General features: G+C 36.1%; 1 protein-coding gene across 10 annotated transcripts in view; it reads right to left on the bottom strand.

Moving 5' to 3' along the window:
• WDR19 (WD repeat domain 19) overlaps positions 1 to 26133 on the bottom strand; it is a 110524-nt gene that overhangs the window by 70953 nt on the left and 13438 nt on the right. For all 10 annotated transcript variants that reach the window (XR_012918656.1, XR_012918657.1, XM_076001182.1 and 7 more), the window contains 9 exons: positions 25169 to 25284; positions 19802 to 19882; positions 18564 to 18676; positions 18101 to 18274; positions 7400 to 7470; positions 6484 to 6656; positions 6278 to 6392; positions 5083 to 5189; positions 4231 to 4353 (listed from right to left, as the gene is read on the bottom strand). Coding sequence is in view for 8 of the 10 variants with exons in the window: in XM_076001182.1 (XP_075857297.1) it covers positions 4231 to 4353; positions 5083 to 5189; positions 6278 to 6392; positions 6484 to 6656; positions 7400 to 7470; positions 18101 to 18274; positions 18564 to 18676; positions 19802 to 19882; positions 25169 to 25284 (1073 nt within the window). In the remaining 2 variants the exon portion in view is untranslated. The remainder of the gene's footprint in view (positions 1 to 4230; positions 4354 to 5082; positions 5190 to 6277; positions 6393 to 6483; positions 6657 to 7399; positions 7471 to 18100; positions 18275 to 18563; positions 18677 to 19801; positions 19883 to 25168; positions 25285 to 26133) is intronic.

Raw genomic sequence — 26133 nt, 5'->3', positions numbered from 1 at the left:
TGCAAAAACAAATCAACTTTGATACATACCTGATGGCATAATCAAAAATTAACTCAAAAAGGATTATGGACCTAAACATAAAACTATAAAACTTCTAGAAAAAAACACAGGAGAAAATTTTTGTGATCTTGGGTTAGGGAAAGATTTCTTAGATATGACACCAAAAGCATAATCCATAAAAAAATAAACTGATAAACTGGACTTCATGAAGATTTAAAAAGGTATTCTCTTTGAAAGGCACTGTTAAAAGAATAAAGAAACAACCCACACACTGGGAGAAAATACTTGCAAAGAATGTATCTGATAAAGGAGTTGAATCAGAATATGTAAAGAACTCTTAAAAAAATCAATAAAACCACCCAATTATAAAATGGTCAAAAAATTTGAACAGACATTTCACCAAAGATATACAGATAGGAAATAAGCTTATGCTAAACTCCACATCATCAATCCACATCTGTTAAGAATGTAGATTAAAATAACAAAGAGATATCACTGCACACCCATTAGAGTGGCTAAAATTAACAAGACTGACCATGTCTTCTTGGTCAGTCTGAACTGGAGCACTCATACACTGTGGATGAGAATGTAAAATGGTACAACCAATTTAAAGACCAGTTTGCCAGTTTCTCAAAAAGTTAAAGACACATATACCACAGGTGTAGCAATTCCACTTCTAGGTATTATTTATCCAAGAGGAAAGAAAACATATGTCCATACAAAGACTTGAGTATGAATGTTCATATAAGCTTTATTCATAAATATCCCAAACAAGAAATAACCCAAATGTTCATCCATAAGTTCTTGGATAAGCAAATTATGATATATGCATATATAGACTACTACTCAGCAATAAAAAGGAATCAACTATTGACATATACAACAACATGAATGAATCTTAAAATTATCGAATAAAAGAAGCCAAACAAAAAGCAGTACATACTATGTTTCCATTTACATAAAACTCTAGAAAATACAAATATTTATTACATTTATAGTGACAGAAATCATTGGGTGAGGAAGGATGAGAGAGAGGAATCATAAAAGAGCAGGAGAAGTCTTTTGGGGGTGATGGATATGTTCACAATTTTCACTGAAATGATGGTGTTTCATGGGTATATATACATATGTATATTCCCATAATATATGTATATACTCATGACATATAAACCCATGTACATATATGGGGTATATACATATGTCAAAAAACACCAACTTATAACCTTTAAAAAGTTTAATTTCTTGTATATCAATTGTACTTCAATAAAGCTGCTAAAAAACACATATTTTCAGAATCACTCAAGAAAAAAATTGGGATGTTACTTTTTAGCAGACTACTATTCTTATTTCTTTTTTTTTTTAAAATCAAACATTTAGTTTATTATATCTCAAACAAGAAGCAGTACAATTAACCTAACCTATCACTACAGTTTTGCCATCTTAACGGTGGCTTGTTCATGCCAGCAGTGAAGAAGCCTGGAGAGCCAGTAGCAATGAAATCGTGAAAGGTGTATACTTATTTCTTATTTAAAAAGGCCCTGTGGCATAGTAGAAAGAGTGAGCTTTCCATCAGGAAATCTTGCTTAAGTTCCACCTCTGCTACAAACTTGCTAACCTCTCAATCTTCAGTGTCCTCATCTCTAAAATATCTCTACTTAATTTATAGAGATAATGAGATAAAATAGGTGAGGTCAGATTACATAAACTGTTAGTGTCATACCAATGCACTGTATTTCCTATTTTTTACCATATTATTTACCAATTTACCTGATATAGGAGACCAACCCTACTGATGTATATTATTTCAAAGACTAATTTTTTAGGTCAAACTTATGTTTTAAAAAGTCTCTTACATGGCAATAAGCATGCTTTTAAACATACCCTTTTAAAAAATAATCTGAGAAAAGTAGAAACTTTTGAAACAGTAAATAACTGTTTTTTGTTTTTGTTTTTTTTTTTTGAGACACAGTCTCACTCTGTTGCCTATGCTAGAGTGCCATAGGGTCAGCCTAGCATAGCCTGCCATAGGGTCAGTCACAGCAACCTCAAACTCCTGGGCTCAAGCGATCCTTTTGCTTCAGCCTCCCGAGTAGCTGGGACTACAGGCAAGTGCTGCCATGCCCGGCTAATTTTTTCTATATATTTTTAGTTGGCCAATTAATTTCTTTCTATTTTTAGTAGAGACGGGGTCTTGCTCTTGCTCAGGCTGGCCTTGAACTCTGATCTTGAGTGATCCACCTGCCTCGGCCTCCCAGAGTGCTAGGATTACAGGCATGAGCCACCATGCCCAGCCAATAACTTTTTTTAATGTGTAAAACAATGCCTTTTCTACCAACTGTACCAAATTCTTTCACAGATTAAACAAAGTAACAGGTATGATATGCTCTGAAAAATCTGTGAAAACTGTTTACAAATATAAGATGCTATTACTATAACCGTGCTTTATGTCCATGTGGCTGATGCAATATTTGGAGATATAGGGTACTTATAGTTCAAAGGACCAACAGATTGAAGTGAGATTCCCAATATTCAATTAATTTTAACATTTACTGAATGCTTACTAAATGTAGGCAATGGAGATCTGTTTATCATCAAATTAAATCCTTAAAGCACCTGGATAAGGAAAGTGAGGCTTGGAGGGGTAAGCAGCAGCTAACAAGTAATAGAACTGGTATTTGAGCCCTATTTGCCAGACTCCAAAGGCTGCCCTTTTCACTATGCCATCAAATTGTTTAAAATCACAAAAGCGCTGATATTAGCAAATCGTGCTACCTATATATCCTATGTAATTACAGTCATTTGCCACGTAATGACATTTCAGTCAATGACAGACAGCATGTATGATGGTGGTGTCATATGATTATAATGGAGCTGAAAAGTTCCTATTGCCTAGCGACACCATAGCTGTCATATCATCATAGCACAATACTTACTTGTGTTGTTTGTGGTGATGCTGGTGTAAACAAACCTACTGTGCTGCCAGCTATATAAAAGTACTGCATATACAATCATATACAGCACAATACTTCATGATGATAATAAATAACTAGGTTATTGGTTTGTTTACTATACTATACTTTTTATTGTTATTTGATATTGTTTCCCTTCTATTCATTAAAAAAAAAAGTTAACTGTAAAACACCCTCAGACAGGTCCTTCAGGAGGTATTCTAGAAGAAAGCATTGTTATCAAAGGAGATGACATCTCCATGTGTGTTGCTGCCCCAAAGATCTTCCCAGTTGGACAAAATGTGGAGGTGGAGACAATGATATTGTGATCCTGACCTGAGTAGGCCTAGGGTAATGTGGGTGTTTATGTCTTAGTTTCTAACAAAAAAGTTTTAAAAGTTAAAAATAGAAAGAAAATCTTATAAAATAAGGGTATAAAGGAAGAAAATATTTTTTAAGAAAATATATATATATATTTTTTATTTCGGCATATTATGGGGGTACAGATTTTAAGGTTTCAATAAATGCCCATTTCCCCCCCAAGAAAATATTTTTGTATGGCTGTACAATGTGTTTGTGTTTTAAGTGTCATTAAAAAAGAGTCAAAAGGTTTATAAAGTAAAAAAGTTCCAGGAAGCAGGGGGTAATTTATTATGGAAGAAAGAAAAATATTTTTTTACAAATTTAGTGTAGCCTAAGTGTACAGTGTACACGGTATAGCCTAAGTGTACAGTATACAGCCTTTTAATCTGCAGTAACATGACAGGAATTCACATTCACTTACCATTCACTCACTGACTCAACAGAGCAATTTCTAGTCCTACAAACTCCATTCATGGTAAGTGCCCTATACAAGTGTACCATTTTTTATCTTTTATATTGCATTTTTACTGCGCCTTTTCTATGTTTAGATACACAGATACTTCTCATTGTATTACAACTGCCTATGTTATTCAGTACAATAACATGCTGTACAGGTTGGCAGATTAGGAGCAATAAGCTATACCACATAGTGTAGGTGTACAGGTTATGACTGTCCAGGTTTCTATAGGTATACTCTATAATGTTCACACAATGATAAAATTGCCTTACAACACATTCCTCAGAATGCATCTGTTGTTAAGTGACACATGAATGTATATAAAAAAATCACAGATAACTTCATTAATTGTATTGGATTCAATATAGAAAAAAAAACCCGGTAGGAAAAGGAATAAGACCAAGATAACAAAGTAAAAATGAGAAAATCTCTATGTTCTATATTGCAGAAGATAATACGTACATCTGTACCATAGATGAGGAAATCACTAGTTAAGGCATGACATAAAATACGGCACTTATCATCCATTGCTGGGAAAAGTCGAGTTTCACGTTCTTCTTGAGCATCCAAGACTTCACTTTCTATCTAAAACGTAAAGAATAATAATGGCTCACAGACTTGAGTAAATTTGGTATACAACATCTGGGGAAGGGTGTCTTTTTCTCAAGTTCAACTAAACATTCACACTCACAAGACTACCAGAGCCAGTTTAGTTAGAAAGATATCAGAAAGTAACCACAGCTTGCCAGCAGGGCAGCATTAGATATCCCTCTTTAATGTGAATAGTCTTTACTGGAGGCTCTGCAGCTGTCTAGCTGCTAATCTCTTTGGCTTTCCAGATCCAAGGAGCCAAGAAACAGATGTGGGAGATGCCATAGTTTAGAAGCCCCATTTTCACAAGTGCTAAAATCTCTTGAGCAACTCAACAGGCATAGTTTTGAGGATCTCTACACAATACATGCCCAAATATGAATCAATACACTCCAGGAATCCCAGAGGTATGGCATTCCCATCAGGTTTTTATAGTTCATTTATAGTTCCTTCTAGATGCGATTTACCAACAGGGTTGTTTTTACTATAAACAATGTTGTATGCAGCACTGTTAATATTTATCAGGTTTTGAGAGAACAGAGCTAGAAAGTCAATTGAACTTCTCATATAGAAAGGGAAGAGTTTTGTTAATCCTTTTCCCATACTTGGCTTTCTAGCTAGTCTGTACATACTTGCTTCCTGACCAAAGTTCTTGATAATTAGAGATGAAACTGTTTATCATCATCACTTAACAGATTTCCAGGACATCAAAATTATACTTACCAAATGTAATTGGACTTTGCCTTCAAAAAGTGCAGCAGCATAGTCAGAATGAAGGCAAATACTGGCTACTGTTCCCAGATACTCCGTATCTTTTAATTTTTTCACAGCTGTAGCAATTTTTAAAAACCAACACATTAAAATATAGGTAAAAGTAGCCCATATAAATATTTGCAAATATTTCTAAAATTTGTGCCTTTGCAAAAATATTCTGAACTTAAAATTTTATTTTAGCCATTCTAAGGAAAATCTTAGTTGACAAATAAATTTGCCTTCAGGCATTTCAGAATAGCTAGTGTGAAACAAAGTAATAGAAAATGAAATCACACGCAAAACAACTAAGAATTAAGTGACAAGAAGCTTAACGGTGTTTTCTCTGTTTTTTTTTGTTTTTGTTTTTGAGACAGAGTCTCGCTCTGTCACCCAGGCTAGAGTGCAGTGGCATAATCAAAACTCACTGCAACCTCCAACTCCTGGGCTCAGGTGATCCTCCTGCCTCAGCCTCCTGAGTAGCTGGGACTACAGGTACATGCCAGCATGCCTGGCTAATATTTTTAGTAGAAAAGGGGTCTTTCTCTTGCTCAGGCTGGTCTTGAACTCCTGAGCTCGAGCAATCCTCCCACCTTGGCCTCCCAGAGTGCTAGGATTACAGGCATGAGCCACCACACCGGGTCGGTGTTTTCTGTTAAACAAGTTAGTTCTCAGTTTTATTCTGAGGGTTATCTGACCTAGAATTGGAAAAAGGGGAAACAGAACTGACATGTATTAAGTTCCTACCAGGCTTCAGAGTTCCGAACAAAGCCACTGTGCAAAGTGAGATCACACATTTTATTAATATTTCATTTAATCTCTCTCATGACCCATTAAAAGTATCCTCATTTGCCAGATCAGTAAAGCTCACAGGGGTAAAATAATTTGTCTACAGTCACTTAGCTTTTAGAGGCAGGAGAAATTAAATCCAGAGGCTGTCTGAAGCTCACCCTCTACCTACTATACTATACTGTCTTCACTACAAGGTAAAGAATAACCTTTCTAAAAATTATACAGATTTTTAAAAGAGTCACAAAACCACTTAAGCTAAGAAAGATATGGTTGAATAAAAAAGAGTGAATGGTTTGGTCTTAAAAGAAACTTCCAGGGCTTCCTAAATAATAACAGAAATTACAGATAAGAATACAACAACTGAATTTAGACTTGCCATTCTCTCCAACAACATAAAACCAAGCTCGATTATTCATTCCTACAGCCAGATGATAAAGACCTACTGCTACAAAGCTGGGTTCCACATCAACAGAAACTGTGATTGGTTGCTCCTATAAAATAGAAAAGTAACAGTAGTGAATCAATTGCCAACCTATTTTGATTTTATTAATAAATAAAAGAACAACAACACCATTTTCATACTCCTTCAACAGGGTTGGCTACAGTAACTTCAAGGAGGGAGGTAAGATATGCAATCCTTGTGCTGCAGGCGTCCCCGAGAATGGGAAGTTTGGTCAGGAAAACATGAAGTGAGCCTCTTTGGGTAGACAACGCCAGCAGCTGACCATCATCTGTCCAGGACATGGTACCCAATCCTGAAATAATTCACAAAATAAATGACTGTTTAAAAACAATATACTGTTGGAGGCAAGCAAGCAAATATTTTCACTTGAGCTACCACAGGCATACAAATCTTTAAATATTTTCTTTACTATTAATAGTCTAAGTAGTTTTTATTTAAACTAGGAAACTCAACATGGACTGGCATAAGAATATGACCAATGAATATAACTCAAAGGGAAAGTAGTCATCTGTCAATAAAGGGAATGTGTTACGAGAAATCTGGCATTAGGAGATTTCATCGTGCAAACATCATATGGTTGTACTTTCACAAATCTAGATGGTATAGCCTACTACACACCTAAGCTATATGGTATAGCCTATTGTTCCTAGACTACAGACCTGTACAGCATGTTACTATACTGAATACTATAGGCATTATGTATATATTTGTGTACCTAAACATATTAAAATGTAGAAAAGGTACAGTAAAAATATAGTATAATCTCACAGGATCACTATTGATATGCAGTCCAACATCGACTAAATTAGAATAAAATTCACTATAAACCTCTGGATCAAAGTGGACTTACAACCTTCTAGTCAAGTAGACTGACTTAACATAATTACTAAAAAATAAGGAGATTAATTTAGGGAACTATAGTGAAGGGTGTTAATTTTATTCCTCCTACAATTAATGCAAATTACATAATAACAAACACATTACTCTTTGTAACTGGAATGATAAAATGTCAATCTGCTTCAGAAAAATCTATACCTTTATTTTCATCATCCAGGTTGACTATAGCATATACGTCTTTTAATTCTGCCAAGTCATACATTTTAATGCTGAAAAATAAAAAACATATCCTTTAAATATATGTGAAGTTTATATAAAATTGGTTTAGTTTACAAAAATTACAAACTATGGAATAGGTCAGTGGTTCCCAAAATAGGATATGAAGGATGATCCACTGAGTTATGGTAAGAAAATACAATTTCTATATTTGATTATATTTTATCTTTTAAATTTTCCTGGGTTTTTTAGTGCAGTGCAGATTGCAGGAGAGTACAGTGTCATGCCTGGCTTAATTATTTGATCTACAGCTTCGGGAATGAGGAGATTAAAATTGTTCTGAATGGCCAGGCACAGCGGCTCACGCCTGTAATCCTAGCACTCTGGGAGGCCGAGGCAGGAGGATCGCTCAAGGTCAAGAGTTCGAAACCAGCCTGAGCAAGAACGAGACCCAGTCTCTACTAAAAACAGAAATAAATTAATTGGCCAACTAAAATATATAGAAAAAATTAGCTGGACATGGTGGTGCATGCCTGTAGTCCTAGCTACTCAGGAGGCTGAGGCAGGAGGATCGCTTGAGTCGAGGAGTTTGAGGTTGCTGTGAGCCAGGCTGACTCTGTCTCAAAATAAATAAATAAATAAATAATTGTTGTGAAGAAGTCTGAGCAGAAAATATTCTCCTGAGCAGTACTAATTATTGTATGATGCAGGTTTTTCTTTATGTGTTCCCCTTGTCCCCTACCCAGAGTTCTTTCACTTAAAAAGAAGTAAGGTATAATACAGAAAGAGCATTAGAATCAGAAGGCCTAGGTTGAAAGCTCTGAAAAATGGGGGCATACTGTTACTTCATATGATTATTGGAAAGAGTAAGTTAGTGTAAATGAAAGCTGTACAGCACACGCCGGGACCTGACAGCTGTAACATTTCTCCCTCCTTGTCGCCTCCCTCCTCTTATTCTCTCCTTGTGTTTTCCCCTTACATTTTTCCCTGTTTTCACTGAATTAAACTTTTAACTTTCTGATAATTATAGATACACATGCAGTTGTAAGAAGCAATACAGAGAGACTCTGTGTACTCTTTATCCCTAATGGTAACATCTTGAAAAACTTTAGTATGATATTACATTGATACGATCCATGAACCTCATTCAGATGTCCCCAGTTTAACTTGTACTCAGTGTTTATGTTTAGTTCTACACAACTTTTTTTTTTTTTTTTGGCATATTATGGGGGTACAGATTTTAAGGTTTCAATAAATGCCCATTTCCCCCCTCCCCCCAAAAGTCTGAGTCTCCATCATGACCATCCCCCAGATGGTGCACATCTCACTCATTATGTATGTATATACCCGCCCCCCTCCCCCCTCCCACCTGCCCAATACCCTATTACTGTAGCACCTATGTGTCCACTTAGGTGCTACTCAGTTAATACCAGTTTGCTGGAGAATATATCTGGTGCTTGTTTTTCCATTCTTGGGATACTCTACACAACTTTTTAAAAATTTTTTATTTTAGCATATTACGCGGATATAAATGTTTAGGTTATGTATATTGCCCTTGCCCCAACTGAGTCAGAGCTTCAAGTGTGTCCATCTACAAAACTTTCTCACACATGAGATTCATTAGACCTACAACCACAGTCAGGATGCAGACAACACACAGTTTCATAACCACAAGGATCCCTCATGATGCCTTTTTTTTTTTTTTTTAAGAGACAGGGTCTCACTCTGTCGACCAGGCTAGAGTGCAGTGGCCTGATCATAGTTCATTGTAACCTTCAACTCCTGGCCTCAAACAATCATCCTGTTTCAGCCTCCCGAGTAGCTAGGACTACTGGTGCACACCACCACACCCCGCTAATTTTTTTTTTGTAGAGATAGTGGTCTCGCTATGTTGCCTGGCTGGTCTCAAACTCCTGGCCTCAAGTGATCCTCCTGCTTCAGCCTCCTACTGTATAAACAATCACCTCCTTCCTCTCCACCCTAGGCCCATCTCTAACCCCTGGCAATTCCTAATCTATTGTTTCTATATTTTTGTCATTATGTCATTTTGTCATAATTTTAGGATTATATAAATGGAATCATAAAGTATGCACCATTTTGAGATTGGCTTTTTTTCCCTCAGCATAATCATCCTCTGGAAATTCAAAATTGTGCATGTATCAATAGTTTTTATTGCTAAGTAGTATTCCCTGATATAGATTAATCTCAGTTTGCTTAAACCATTCATCCTTTGAAGGACATCTGAATTTGTTTCCAGTTTTTGGCTATTACAAATAAAGGTGCTATAAACATTCATACACAGGTTTTTGTGTGAACATAAGTGTTCATTTCTGTGGGATAAATGGCCAAGAGTACAACTGTTGGGTCATATGGTAATTAATATTTAAGAAACTGACAAACTGTTTTCCAGGGTAGCTGTACTACAATACATTCCTACCAGCAATTTAATACTAATCCAGTTCCTTCTCACCAGTATTTGGTGTTATCACTATTTTTCATTTTAGCCATTCTAACAGATTTATAGTGGTATCTTATTGGGGTTTTAATTTGCATTTCTCTGATGGCTACTCATGTTAAACATCTTTTTGTAATTTGTCATCTTTACATATTACTTGGTGAAATATCTTTCACCCATTTTCTAATTGGTTTGCTTTTTTTACGATTGGTTTTTTTGAAAAAAATGGTTAACTATGCATAAATTTATTATTGTTGTATTGCTTAAACTGATATGTAAATAGGTAATTGACATTTAAACATTGAATCAACATAGTATTAAGCAGATAACATATAGAAGTAAAATGTCTGAACATACTATTCGGTTTTGAGAGTTCTTTATATATTCTATTATAGATACTGGTTGTTTTTTGGATATGTGGTTTGCAAATATCTTCTCTTATTTTGTAGCTTTTCATCTTCTTTAATGGAGTCTTTCACAGAGCAAACGTTTTTAATTTTGATGAAATCTAATTTATCAATTTTTCTTTTTATAATTCACATTTTTTGGTTTTAAGTCTAAGAACTCTGCCTACTTCTGCATCCAGAAGGCTTTCTCCTATGTTTTTATCTAAAAAATTACAGTTTTATGTTTTACATTTAAGTCCCTGATCCATTTTGAGTTAATTTTTTATTAAGGTGTGAGGTGTGTGTTGAGGTTCATTTTTTTTTTGCTTGTGGATGTCCAATTTCTCCAGCACCATTTGTTAAAAGGCTATCTTGCTACCATTAAATTGCTTTTCCACCTTTGTCAAAAACCAATTGTGCATATTTATGTGGGTTTATTTCTGGTTTCTCTATTCTGTTCCATTGAACTATATGTCTCTCCCTCTGCCAATACTATAGGTCTTGATGACTGTACCTACATAATAAGCTTTAATATTGGGTAGAATGATTCCTCCCATTTTATTCTTTTTAATATTGCTTTGGCTATTTTAGGATCTGTACCTATCCATATATTTTAAAATAAGTTCATCTATGTCTACAAAAAAACATGCTGGGATTTTGATATGAATTTCATTTAACTATAGAACAACTTGGGGGAACTGACATGTTTACTGTATTGAGCCTTCAATCTATGAACACAGCATGCTTGTCCATTTATTTGGGTCTAATTTGATCTTTTTCATTAGCAGTTTATAATTTTTCAGCATAAACTCTGTACACACTTTGTTAGACATACAGTTAAGTATTTCATTTTCTTCGGAGTGATTGGAAATGGGATTGTCTTTGTTTTCACATGTTTGTTGTTAGCATAATGTGAGTGATTTTTGTGTGTTGATCTTATTTCTTGCAACCATGCTCAACTCACTTATTAGTATTAGTGGTAGGTTTTTTTGTAAGATTCCTTGGGATTTCCTACATAAAAAATCATGTCATCTGCAAATAGAGATAGTTTTAATTCTTCCTTTCCAATCTGAGTGATGTTTTTCTTTTTCTTGCCTTACTGTGGTAGCTAGAACTTCTAAAACTAGATTGAATAAGATTAGTGAGAGCAGATACTAGGGGGCAAGTATTCAGTCTTTCGCTGTTAAGCATGATGTGAGCTGTAGGTTTTTTGTAGTTGTTCTTTATCAAGTTGAGGTAATTATCCCCTATTCCTAATTTGCTGAGTTTTTATCATAAAGGATTTTGTGAAATGCTTTTTCTATATCAACTGATGTGATCAGTTTGTCTTTTTTAGCTTTTGATATCAATTGCATTAATTTTTAAATGTTAAACTAACCTTGCATACCTGGAATAAATCACACTTGGTCATGAGGTGTAATTCCTTTTATATATTGCTAGATATATATATATTATATACATTCATATATTGCTTTATCAGTTGTCTAAACTCTGTTGGGAATTTTCGTATCCAAGTTCATGAGAGAGATTGATCTATATATTTCTTTTATATACTGTCCTTGTTTGGTTTCAGTATAAGAATAATACTAGCTTTATAAATTAAGACTATAATCAAGGTAATAGACATACCCATAAAAAAAAAGTTGAGAAGTATTCCCTCTTTTATTTTTTTTCAGATTTATAAAATCTGAAACAGATTTTATAAAATTGGTGTTAATCATTTGTTAAATGTTTGAATGTTTGATAGAACTCTTCAATGAAACCATACGGGCCTGGAGATTTAATTTTGGGGAGCATTTAAATTACTAATTCCATTTCTTTAATGGTTATAGAGTTAATTGCACTAATTGAGATTACCTATCATTTGGGTTGAATTTTGATAGTTTATGGTTTTCAAAGAATTGTTCATTTCTTCTAAGTTGTCAAATTTATGAGTATAAGGTTGTTTGTAGTATTACCTTATTCTCTTAATGGCTTCTAGATCAATAGTGATACACATGCGATTCTATAGTGATACATCTGCCTCATTCCTGATATTGGTGATTTATATCCTTTTTATTTTTGTCAGTCTTGTTAGAGGTTTATCAATTTTATTTTTTTTTCAAAAAACCAGTTTTTTGTTTGAAATTTTTCTATTTTCTTATTTCAATTTCATCAATTTCTGCTTTTTATTATTTTCTTCCTTCTACTTTGGGTTTATTTTGCTTTTTTCTAGTTTTTTGAGGTAGGAAGTTAAATTGATTTGAGGCCTTTTTTTCTAATGTAAACATTTAGTGCTATAAATTTTCTCAGCACTGCTTTAGCTGACTTCCACATTTTGATATATTTTCATTTTCATTTAGTACCATGTGTTTTAAAATTGCTTTGAGATTACGACACATGAGTTATTTAGAAATATATTGTTTACTTTTCAAGTGTTCAGAGATTCTCCTGTCTGTTATTGATATCTAGTTTGATTACATAATGGTCAGAAAACATATTTTGTATGATTCAATTTAAATTGTTAAAGGTTTTTCATGGCCCAGGATACAGTCTATCTTGGTGAATCTTCCATGGGCACTTAAAAAATGTGTTTTGTTTTTGTTGGGTGCAGTGTTCTATAGATGTCTGGTAGGTTTAGTTGGTTTATAGTAGACGTCCTCAAACCACGGCCCGTGGGCCACATGTGGGTGTTTTTGCCTGTTTGTTTTTTTTTAATTCAAAATAAGATATGTGCAGTGTGCATAGGAATTTGTTCATAGTTTTTTTTTAAAACTATAGTCCGGCCCTCCAACAGTCTGAGGGACAGTGAACTGGCCCCCTGTTTAAAAAGTTTGAGGACCCCTGGTTTATAGTATCATCCAAGTCTTTTATATTCTTGTTGATCTTCTGCCTAGTTGGTTCTATATATTACAGTTGTCTCAAAGTATCTGAAGGGTGTTGGTTCCAGGGCACTCTCCCCACCCCCATAAATACCAAAATCTATGGATGCTCAAATCCCTTATATAAAATGGCGTAGTATTTGCATATAACCTATACACATCCTCCTGTATAGATGAAGTCATCTCTACCTATAATACCTAATACAAGGCAAATGCTATATAAATGGTTATACTGTATTTTTAAACTTGTGTTATTCTTTATTGGTTTTTCCCCAAATATTTCTGAACCAGTTGGTTGAATCCATGGATGCAGAGGGCCAACTGCATTGGAAAGTAGGGTGCCAAAGTCTCCAACTTACATTAAATTGTCTATTTCTCCTTTCAATTCTGTCAGTTTTTACTGTATATTTTGGGACTCTCATTAGGTGCGTGCACATTTAAAATTGGTATATCTTCTTGGTGAATTGAGCCTTTAGTCAATATGTAATATCCCTCTTTATCCTTGGTAATTTTCTTTACTCTGAAGTCTACTTTGTCTGATATCAAGCCACTCCAGCTTTCTTCTGATAAGCATTTGTATGTCTATCTTTTTCCATCCTTTTAGTTACATCTTTATTTATTTATTTAATTTCTGGGCCAGTTTCCTCTGTGGCTCAGGATGGAGTGCAATGGTGTGATCATAGCCCACTGTGTCCTCAAACTCCCAGGGCTCAGGTGATCCTCTTGCCTCAGCCTCCCAAGTAGCTAGGAAGGACTACAGGTGTGCACCACCATGCCTGGGTAATTTGTTTTTCTTTTTTTGTAGACATGGGGTCTCACTATGTTGCTCAGGCTGGTCATGAACTCCTGACTTCATTATCTTCCCCTCCTCAGCCTACATTCCACTTGAAATAGCAAGTGCTGGTATTACAGGCATAAGCCACTGCACCCGGCCAAGTTATATCATCATATTTGAAGTGAGTTCCTTACAGACAGCATGTAATAGGGTCATTTAAAAAAAACCATTCTAACAGTCTATTTCTGATAATTTTGTCATTTATATTTAATGTAGTTATTGATATGTTTGAATTTAAGTCTACTGGTTTTTGTTTTTTTGAGACAGAGTCTCACTCTGTTGCCAAGGCTAGAATGAGTTCCGTGGCATCGGCCTAGCTCACAGCAACCTCAAACTCCTGGGCTCAAGCCATCCTCCTGCCTCAGCCTCCCAAGTAGCTGGGACTACAGCTAATGTCACCATGCCTGGCTAATTTTTTTCTATATATTTTTAGTTGTCCAGCTAATTTCTTCCTATGTTTTTTAGTAGAGATACGGTTTCACTCTTTCTCAGGCTGGTCTCAAACTCCTGAGCTCCAACGATCCACCTGCCTTGGACTCCCAGAGTGCTAGGATTACAGGCGTGAGCCACCGTGCCCAGCCAAGTCTACTGTTTTATTATTTGGTTTATATTTGTTCCCTGTCTTTGTCTGTTTTCCCTTTGTTTTCTTCATTTGGATTATTTGAACATTTTTTAGTATTCCATTTTAAGGAATTTTTTTTAGTATTCCATTTTAAGGAATTTTTTAGGCTTTTTTTTTTTTTTTTTGAGACAGAGTCTCACTTTGTTGCCCAGGCTAGATAGAGTGAGTGCTGTGGCGTCAGCCTAGCTCACAGCAACCTCAAACTCCTGGGCTCAAGCAATCCTCCTGCCTCAGCCTCCCAAGTAGCTGGGACTACAGGCATGTGCCACCATGCCTGACTAATTTTTTCTATATATGTATTAGTTGGCCAATTAATTTCTTTCTATTTATAGTAGAGACGGGGTCTCGCTCTTGCTCAGGCTGGTTTTGAACTCCTGACCTCGAGCAATCCGCCCGCCTCGGCCTCCCAGAGTGCTAGGATTACAGGCGTGAGCCACCGCGCCCCGGCCTATCAGGCTTTTATATATATCACTTTGTATAGTTGTTTTGTTTTGTTTTGTTTGAGACAGAGTCTCGCTTTGTTGCCCAGGCTAGAGTGAGTGCTGTGGCGTCAGCCTAGCTCACAGCAACCTCAAATTCCTGGCTCAAGCAATCCTGCTACCTCAGCCTCCCGAATAGCTGGGACTACAGGCATGCGCCACCATGCCCGGCTAATTTTTTGTATATATGTTAGTTGATCAATTAATTTCTTTCTATTTATAGTAGAGACAGGGTCTCGCTCCTGCTCAGGCTGGTTTCGAACTCCTGACCTTGAGCAATCCGCCCGCCTCAGCCTCCCAGAGTGCTAGGATTACAGGCGTGAGCCACGAGCCCGGCCTATATAGTTTTTTAGTGTTTGCTCTATATACATATTTTTCAGTCTACTTAGAATATTTTGCTATTTTGAGTAGAATGTAGAAGTCTTATCACATATAAAACCTTTTACCCTATCCCCTTCATACTGCAGTTGTCTTGTATATTGCATTTTCATGCACTGAATACCTTATCAGACAATATAATTTTTGCTTTCAATCATCATATATATGTTAGAGATATCAAAAGAAAAAATAGCCACATATTTAGAATTTCTATTCCTCTTCCTTCATTCTTAATGTCCCAAATTTCCTTCTGTCCTTAGTTCTCTTCTATCTGAAGAATTGCATTCAGCAATTCTAGGACTGCTGGCAAGAAATTCTCTTAATTTTCCTTCGTATGAGAATGTTTTTATTTAACCTTTATTACGAATGTATATTTTCACTGGATATAGGATTTCAGTTGACAGTGCTTTTATTTCTGTACTTCAAGAATGTTATGACACTTCCTTCTGGCCTCTACCCTATACTTATGGTGAGAAATCCACTGTCATTCCAAATGTTGCTCTCTGGGTGCTTTTAAGTTTTCTTGTCTTTGTTTTTCAGCAGTTTGATTGTGATGTGTGTGAGCACAGATTTCTTTGGGTTTATCCTTTTTGGGATTTGCTGAACTTACATAATATGTAGGTTTATATTTTTTGCCATAAAGAAGTTTCTATAGCCATTATTTTTAGGATTCTGATGACACAAATGTTAGACTTACTGTTATTGCCCCACAGGTCTCTGAGACTTAATTTTTTTCAATCTTTTTTTCCTCTGTGTTCAGACTGGATATTTTCTATTGATTTCTTCAACTTCACTGACTCTTTACTCTGTGATCTCCATTTTGCTATTAAATCCACTGTAGTTACTGCATTGTTCAGTTCTAAAATTTCATTTGGTTCTTCTTTATTGGTTCTGTTTCTTTTCTGAGACTTTTTATCTTTCCATTTGTTTCAAGCCCTTTCCCCCTGGAGCATTTCTATAATACCTACTATTTGCATCATCTTGCGTTGGTGTTTTTTGACCATTTCATTGCCATTTCCTAAGTGAGTTAAAATGGTCCTGATTCTTCATATGTCAAGTAATTTGGGGTGATATTCTGGATACTGTGTTATGAGACTGTGTCTAATCTAAATCCAAAGAGGTTAATATTTTTGTTTCAACAGGCAATCAACCAAGTTGGGTTCAGGGCACAAGTTTCAAGCAGCCTTTTGTGGCTTACAGTTTCAGTGTCAGTTCCATTTTCAAAGCTTTTGTGGTGGTATTCAGATGTGTCCCTGTGTGGTCCACTAAGTGGCTAGTATAAGACCTGGACTATGGTCTTAAGGTTATCTAATCTTTAGTTCAGTTCTCAAAGTCTTTGGTACATGTTTAGGGTAAGTCTATACAAATGAGCTTATGGGTGAATCCAGGAGTTCATAAATATCTTTACAGGCTCACTTTCCTGAGTTCCTTCCTTTCTTTTGTCAACCTGGTACTTTCTGTTTCCTCAGGACTCCTCTTTTTGGTCCTCCAGGAATGCTGGGGCTCTAGTTACTCTGTTCCACTTTGTATTTCCATTAACTGCACCAGTACCTATGGCCAAGCAGTGGGGGGACAGAGAAAAATAAGCAACGGGTTTGCCCAACCTTCTTGGGACCACGTCTCCTCTAATTTAAGAGAAGGTTACCATCCATTAAGTGCTTTAGGTGCCTGTGGGTCCCTGGTACCACTGCTGTTACTGCCACCGCCATGGTCAGGTTACTTGGTGGCTGGGGCATGAGAGAACAAAGACAAAAAAAGAAGAAAATGAGAGGATTTCCCCAACTGCCTCTGAGCATCAGGAATTGTTTCCCACAACTTGAGCAAGAACTAGAGAGCTTCCCTTAGAGCTCCCTCTGTGCTCTCGTGCCTACTTCTGGGTTTCAGGCTGCCTTGAGTCCTGGCTGAGACCAGAGTACAAATGGGAGAATCCCTGCTAGTTAGGTGGCACTTTGAATTCTGTCTTCTCCAATCTTCCTGCTACTGTTTACTTCTCAGAATCCTTAATTAGCTGCTCCAGGCATTCTGCCCAGGTTTTATAGCTGTATTCAGAGAGAGACACAGAGTGGAGTGTGCTTACTCCATGTTACCTGGAACTGCTTATATTTAAGATTGAGTTTCAAGCATATTCAATTTTATTAATCCATTTTTTCCCTGAGTGTTAAAGGAATAACCTGAGTGGTAAAGGAGTCTTAGAAATTTTCAATTGCAGGGTGTGGTGGCTTACACCTGTTAATGCCAGCACTTTGGGAGGTCAAGGCAAGAGGATCACTTGAGGCCAGGAGTTTGAGACCAGCCTGGGCAGTATAGTGAGATGCTGCCTCTACAAAAAATTTAAATATTAGGTGGGTGTGGTGGCATGCACCTGTAGTCCTGGTTACATGGGAGGCTGAGGCAGGAGGATCGCTTGAGCTCAGGAGTTTAAGGGTGTAGTGAGCTATGATCATGCCATTGCACTTCAGCCTAGATGACAGAGCAAGACCCTGTCCCATTAAAAAAAAAAAAAAAAAAAAAAAAAAGAAAAGAAAAAAGAAAAAAAATTCAATTGTAAATATGTTCTAGGATACAAGAAAGTATGAATGTCAGATTCATATTAGCCACCAAAGTTTGGTTGATTCTCTTGAGTGTTCTTTATATAAACTTTCCTAGAAATATGTGACTATAACTTACCTGTTATCTCCACATGTAGCAACTTTGTTAAGAGTGTGTGAAACTGCAATACCAGTTAGATTATCTCTATGGTTACGACCTTGAAGTACCTCATGACCAACCTCTGGAACATGAGTAGAAATGACCACAAAAATTCCACGTGAAAAACCAATCGCGATGTAGCCATCACCACACCTACAGCAACAAAGGTGACAATATGGTAAAAAAAAAGAAAAAAAAAGAACACGGAGTTTAACTATTATTGGCAATAAGATCAATAAATAGGTACTTTAAAATTAAAGAATATATTCTTTCAAGATAGAATATAATTTATCAAGGGCCTACTCTGTGTCAGATAATCTGCTAAGCAATTTCATATACTAATTCAGAAAATGTTATATATAAAATTAAATGTTACAGACAAATATTAATTAGTAGGTAAAAACACACAGATGTCTTTCTGTAATGAGCTTTTTATACATACCAACTATAGCAGACAATGCTTCCATAGTGCTGCTGAAATTCCAAGTCAGTTGGCTTATCTGGATCATACAGATTAAAAAGACACAAATTTCTTTTGCCAAGCACCATACTTATCTGCCAGAAAAGATTAGGAGATTGTGAAATGAATTACATAGTACTTCATGAAAAGACCAGTAAGCAATTCCAACAGCTGAACCATATTTATGAAAACAAGTTTGGTTTAGATATGCTAAATACTATAATTAGTATACTAATGTGACTCACTAAAAAATGCATTTACTAATATATATTCTGGTATGGGTCCTTGGCTTTACATATCTTCAATATATCCTTTGAAATATGCTAAAATTCCTTTGTGGAATAACCTTTTAAACTCTCTATACCTCTCATTAGAGTACTGTACATATGAGATTGTAAATCCAAAAGTTCCATTGCAAATGAATTTCTATTCAGACCATAAAGAGTCTTCCATTCTGAGAAGCCATTCTGCTTTTGAGCCATCTGGGATTATAGGGTTATACCCTTGTAGATAATTTATCTTGGTTTTTTATACCCTCACTGTTTCCATCACCTGCAGTGTGCCTAAATTAGTATCCCTATTGATTGTGCAAATCAATATTTAAATGTAATTCTCAGTATAGGGTATAATTGTGTTGGGGAGAGAAAAGAGTATATTACTTATTTGGGATTGTTAAGGGTGATACTTTGATATATTTCCTTGATTCTAAAATGCTATCAATTGTAAATCACTATTAATTTAATCATATCTTTTTAGGAGATAAAGAAATATTACCTCATTAAATATATTCACGTTGATTGTGAAAATCATCTGGATTTCAGGATGTTAAAATGTGGCAGGGAAAATGCATCTAAGTATTAAAGAAACAAAAACTACAACTTCCAGAGAGCTCTTTTCACCACATTGATACAGTAAAAATTTAAAAATGATAATAGAAATCAATACTTCTGTTCTTAAAGGTACCCCAATTTTTTCTACTCCCACAAGAATAAAAAGAGCAACACCAACTATAACAGAAAGCTGTTCTCATTTGCTGTGGTATCAAGTAGTCAGCAGCAAAGAAAACAAATCTTAGGCCTAAAAGGCTGAGCCCTATCTTGGTTTAATAAACAACAAACACAATTTATTTATCATTACCTGAGTCATCTGAGAAAAAGAAATAGTATATTCTACAAAATTACCAAAATTATTTGGGCACAGATTTGATTTAGAATTCTTACTGTGCTTTCAGCAGCAGAGCTTCGGTCTTCTGTCCTCATCATGGAAAACTGCATGTTACTCGGCTCTGATCTCACTGATATCTATGGGGGTAAAAATACCATCACTGTGAACAAAACCAACATTCAAATTCATTCTAAATATTAATAAAACAGGTAACTTGCTTTTATTTCTGACTAATGTTGGACTAAACCAAAAAAATCCTGCCACAAATATCTAGCAATTCTGGATGAAACAGAACACATACCCTATTAAAGAAATAGAAAGCTTGAAAGAAGGAAAGGGAAATTTACAGCGTTTATCACAGCAAAGATCAAACATAGAGTGAAGCCAGATGTAGTAGCTCATGTCAGTAATCCCAACTCTTTGGAAGGCCAAGGCAGTAGGACTGCTTGAAGCCAGGAGATTGAGACCAGCTTGGGCAACATAGTGAGACCCCATCTCTACATAAAATAAAAAGAAAAATTAGCCAGGCATGTGCCTGTAGTCCTAGCCACTTGGAAGGCTAAGGGAGGAGGACCACTTGAATCCAGGAGTTTGAGGCTGCAGTGAGCTAAGATGATGCCACTGCATTCCAGCCTGGGTGATAGAGCAAGACCTTGTCCCTAAAAAAATAAAAATTAAAACCACAGTGTGTGCAGTAACTGATGACACAGCTATCCAGAGTAGCTCGTAAGGGGAGACAATAAGGAAGCCCATTTGTCTTAGCCTGAGCTCTAGGTCAGAAAAAAACAAAGAGTTCATTTCAAGAATTTAATCAAAGACCTTCCCTCCTATCCTCAATATGGTATGAGGTTCAAATTTACATGTTTGAATAGTCTGGGAGCTCCCAAAGTCAGGAATTAACATAAAACGTAGAAAGATCCAGGCTTGTAATATTTCTGCAGCATCTGGCAAAAACAAATCCAGAGCTTCTAGCAAGGTTGCAAACATTTTCCACAGATAAATCCTGCTCAAGGTGGGCTTAGAATTCAAAATACAAAACTCACAAAGAAATAATGCATTAAAAGCAGAAGTCAGCAGATCTAAAGAGAATTATATAAAAGAGAAATATAACATAAATACTTTAAAAATGACTAAAGACATAAAATGATTCATAAATATGAGAAAAGACTTTTTTAAAAAGTCCAGGCAGATTTTTTTGAATGCATATGTACTGCTGTATTGTAAGAGGTGTATATGGTGGGCAGAGTCCTAAAAAAGTAGTATTGCTTGGTTAGCTGCTTTCAAGTTTCCCCCCAGAAGGGGCATGTCAATTTTACCTAGTTTCACCAGCAGAATATGTTGTCATATTGTATATAATTTTTGCCAGTCTGATAGGTGAGAAATGGTGCTTCAGTGTGGCTTTAATTTGTAGTTCCTTAATTATGAATAAGTTTGATATTGTTTCCCATATGTATGAGCACCATTTTTATATATTTTTGTAAGATCTATCTATTCAAGTATTTCAGGTAGATTTTTAAAAGAACTACAAAGTACTTTCTAAAAATAAAAAATAGAGTCATTAAAATAAACTCTCCCAGTACTTTGGGAGGCTGAGGTGGGAGGACTGCTTGAGGCCAAGAATTTAAGAGAAGCCTGGGCAACCATAGTGAGAGCCTGTCTCAAAAAAAAAAAAAAAAAAAGCCAGGCATAGTGGAGTGTACCTGTAGTCCCAGCTAACTCAAGATGTTGAGGCAGTAGGAGCACTTGAACCTAGGAGTTCAAGGCTGCAGTGAGCTATGCTTGTGCCACTGCATTCCAGCCTGGGTGACAGAGTAAGACTCTATCTCTAAAAAATAAATAAATGAAAATAAAAATTGTTGGGTACGGTGGCTGATGCCTGTAATCCTAGCACTCTGTGAGGCTGAGGCAGGAGGACTGCTTGAGCTCAGGAGTTCGAGACCAGCTGAGCAAGAACGAGACCCGTCTCTACTAAAAAAAATAGAAAAAAATTAGCAGGGCATAGTGGCACATGCCTGTAGTCCCAGCTACTTGGGAGGCTGAGGCAGACGGATTGCTTGAGCCCAGGAGTTTGAGGTTGCTGTGAGCTAGGCTGACACCACGGCACTCTAGCCTAGGCAACAGAGTGAGAATCTGTCTCAAAAATAAATAAATAAAAAATAAAATAAAATAAAAATTTAAAAACTCAACAGGAAAGACAGACAATTAGACAAATGTGAAGATAGTATACATAAACTAATCTGAGAAAATTATCCAAAAGGTTGCAGAGTGGCAAAAGATAGAATCTATGACCGAGAGATAAGGAGACATGAGAAGGTCCAACATTTATTTAATAGATACTCTAGATAAACAGAATAGAAAAGACAAGAGGTAATATTCAAAGAGATAATAATGACTAAGAATTTTCCTGAATTGACAGAAGGCAGCAATTTCCAGATTCAGGAAGCAAGACAAATCCTGAGCAGGATAAATAAAAATAAATTCATACAAGTAACATTGCAGTGATCTGTAGAATACCAAAATTAAAACAACTGAGAGAAAATAGCAAATGAAGCAATGCTTATAATGTACACTTTGCTTATTACATGAAGACTTAAGTAGAATGTCTAATTTTGGAAGCAGACTTCTTAAGGATTAGAAATAGGAAATGTTAATACTGTGTTTTCCCGAAAATAAGACAGGGTCTTATATTTTTCCTTAAGAAGACAGACACCCTAGGGCTTATTTTCAGGAGATATGTTATTTTCTCCTGGAAGCCTCAGCTTGCAGCATGCACAATGGCCGGGACCTAACAGGGGAAGCCAACCTTGTTGGTGGGGCTGCCCGCACCTTTCCAGTCACCTCTGGGGTAGTAGCTGTCACGATGGGGCAGATGAGAAGGTCGTCTTCTTTATCGCTCAGCAACAAAATGCATGGGTTGTGCAGATGCCCTGCGTAGCCACGCCCATCACTAGGTCTTATAGGGGTAGGGCTTACCTTGTGCAAATGCTTAGAAATCCTGCTAGGGCTTATTTTATGGGTAGGTTTTATTTTCGGGGAAACACGGTAGTTATTTTGTAGGTGAAAAATGGCAGACTGGTAGTGACTTTCTGGGATGCTATGTGGAAAAAATATTCGAATGCCATATCTTGATTCAGTGGGGGGGGGGGAAATAATTCAGTATCATTGGTGATATCTGATATAGACACAAGAGTGGGGAGTAATACCATTTGTACTGTATATCTATCATTCTATTTTTAAAAGACATTGAAAACAGAGTGATTAAAAGTATAGGATTTCTAATGTTTTACAAGTTCCTTAGGTAAAAAACCAAAACAAACCAAAAAACCCATGAAAGTATAAGGTTTCTAGAAACTGTCATAGTCAACAATTTTTTATGATGCCAGATTAATCTTCCTTAAGAACCACTTTAATCATGCTAGGGTTCTGCTCACAATGGTAGAGTGACTTACTTCTGCCTAACTTTGAAAGCTTTCCAGATACAGGAACCAACTTCCTTCTTCAGCACTATTTTCTATAGACTCTCGATCAAAGCCTATACCTTCAATTAGGCCAGGCTTGAACAAGCCATGAACAAGCTATAAGTTTTTCCTTTTATCTTTGTTCATGCTCTTTTGCTTGGACTGACAGAGACTGCTAAATGCTTTGTATTACCTACTAAAATAAGTTTTAGCAGAGCACATGGTCATCCAGGTAGACTAAATTTGCAGCAGTTAGGGTAACCATATGACTATATGCTAGTCATATGATATGAATGGAAATAATAAATGCATCTTCCAAGTCACAACCATTACCAATTTCTTACATTCCACTTCTCTTTTTTCCTTTCCTGGGCTGAAATGCAGATGTGAGAGCACTATACCCTAGGAAATGGCAGAGTAGTAAGATGGAAGGAAACTAGGACTCTGTACAACTCTGTGAAGCAGAGGTACCTTGATGACCTGTCTACCTCACTATTGTTACAAGAGAAAGCAGGGGTGGGGGGAGCGGGGGCACCCAAACTATTGTATTCTTAGAGCCCCTATGAGTCTCTCTGTTGCAACAGTTTAGCCTATACCAACTGATTCAGACAGCCTTCTATCTTTTAAAGATTCACAATTTAGCCTTCACTGATATCCTCCATCTCCCTATGCTATAGTATTTGTAAGCTGTACCACAAAATTTGCCAATCATATAAGGCCATGTGTTTTATAATGATCAGTAATGTCTTCTTAAGAGTAGAGCCCTATGATCAGTAGCCTCTAAGATAGCCTACCACCTGGTTTTATGCCTGTGTAATTCCTTCTCTGTCCCTCTGAGTATGGGGTGGACCTAGTAACTCATTTCTAAAGGACAAAATATGGCAAAAGGGATTCTAATTTAGGTTATAAAGAGACTTTGGCTTAAGTCTTGAATGACTGCTTTCATTCTCTTGCCAGATGGTATGTTGTGAAGCACTCTATGGAGAGACCCATGTGGCATGGAAATGAGGAAGGCTTCTGGTGAATACCTACAGAGAAACTAAAACCCTAAGTCTGACAACCTGTAAGAAGTTGAATCCTGTCAACAACCATGTGATTGAGCCTAGAAGAAGCAGATTTCCCCCCAGTCAAGCCTTCAGATGAGACTGCAGCCCTATCTAACAACATGACTGCAGCCTTGAGAGAGACCTTGAGGCAGAGGCACTCAGATAAGCTGCAACTGGATTCTTTATCCACAAAAACTATGAAATGGTAAATGTCATTTTAAGCTGCTACATTTTGAGATAATTTGTTATGTAGCAATAGATGACAAATACAGAGCCACATTTCATATTCCTCCTACAGTATATAGCACAGTGCTGTGTTCCCAGCAGGTACTCAAAGAATGTGTTAGTCAATATTACTCTAGCAATACTAAATCATTACCAGTAATCCAAAGTGAAATTTTCCCATTGGTGAGTTTATGCAGCTAATGGCAAAACAAATTCCCTTCAGGAGGGAACTTCTGAAAATCTATTCAATCTGAATATCAGTAAAATTTAATCTTAAAATTCATCCAATTAGGATTATTTTGGAACCAATTTAACAAATCAGTTAAAGGTATGGGCTTTAGAATCAGGCAGACCTGACTCTGAGTCCAGGACTTACAAATTATTAACTATATGTTAATAAGTTATACATATATAAGAGTTATTTCACAAATATACTGTCCAAAAATAATCATAGAGCTGATAATCCATGCTAATACCAAAGAGATATATACAAAGATGGGTATATGGATAATGTCTTCATATTAAAGAAAAATGTTCTAATACATAAAGAGAAAGGCTTCTGATGCTTGGAATATGAAGTTATTGTGTACTTATCTCACATAGAGATTTTAAAATTTTATAGATTAGTTTGACAGACAAACTATTTTGGAGGAAAATTTGAATATAACAGACCAAAGAGATATTACCATGTTACCTGTCTTATCGTGTCACCTTCTTGATTACTAACTGTAATCATTTTATCTTCACCACCTAAAGCAAGCAGATTTTCTGCATTCCAACATCCACATGTGATTCTCTTAGTATGTTTTCCTGAAAGAGAGATGATTTTTGCACAGACACAAAATTTCAAAATTTATTTCTTTAAAAAATAAAAATAAAAAATTTGTGATGCCAATCTGAAAGTTTAGGTAACATATCATGGGATTAAACAGATAACTAATTGAGAATCTCATCAAAGCAGTTAGCATCTAAACAACTTTACTTAAAATAGTTTATTACCAAGTTGTCAATAAAGATAATGGTTTAAAAGGGCAATACTATTTTCCAATTTTTTATGTGAATATAAGCACAGGCCCTAACATAAAAAGATGTTCTGCTCTCTGACAAGGTTTGTCTGTTTACTATAACCAAATCTGTAATCATAATGTCTTAAGAGAAGTAAATTCCAAAGCAATGAAGTTAACTTTATTTATATTCAGCTTCACAGTGTGACAGACCTTTGACATAGCAGATTTAACATTCATAGTCGCAACTATTTATGTATAAAAAACATAATAATTTGTGATAATACTGATGTGCAAGCATGAATGTACCCTAGTGAGACTTGTGGTAAGAACTGAATAATTTAGTGAGTAATATTAGATAACCACTAAGTATCAGGAAGCTTTTTTTTTTTGAGACAGGGTCTTGCTCTGTTGCCCAGGCTATAGTATAGTGGTGTCATCATAGCTCACTGCAATTTTGCACTCCTAGGCTCAAGCAATCCTCCTGCCTCAGCCTCCCAAGTAGCTGGGGCTACAGGAGCACACCACCACGCCCAGGTGATTTTTTCTACTTTTTGTAGAGATGTGGTGTCGCTATGTTGCCCATGCTGGTCTCAAACTCCTGGCCTCAAGTGATCCTCCTGCCTCAGCCTCCCAAAGTGCTGGGATTATAGGT

This window comes from Microcebus murinus, chromosome 3 (genome assembly GCF_040939455.1).
Source record: "Microcebus murinus isolate Inina chromosome 3, M.murinus_Inina_mat1.0, whole genome shotgun sequence".
NCBI classification, from domain to species: domain Eukaryota; kingdom Metazoa; phylum Chordata; class Mammalia; order Primates; family Cheirogaleidae; genus Microcebus; species Microcebus murinus.
Note: the sequence above shows the minus strand (reverse complement) of the source record. Positions and strands in the feature narration are given on the sequence as shown.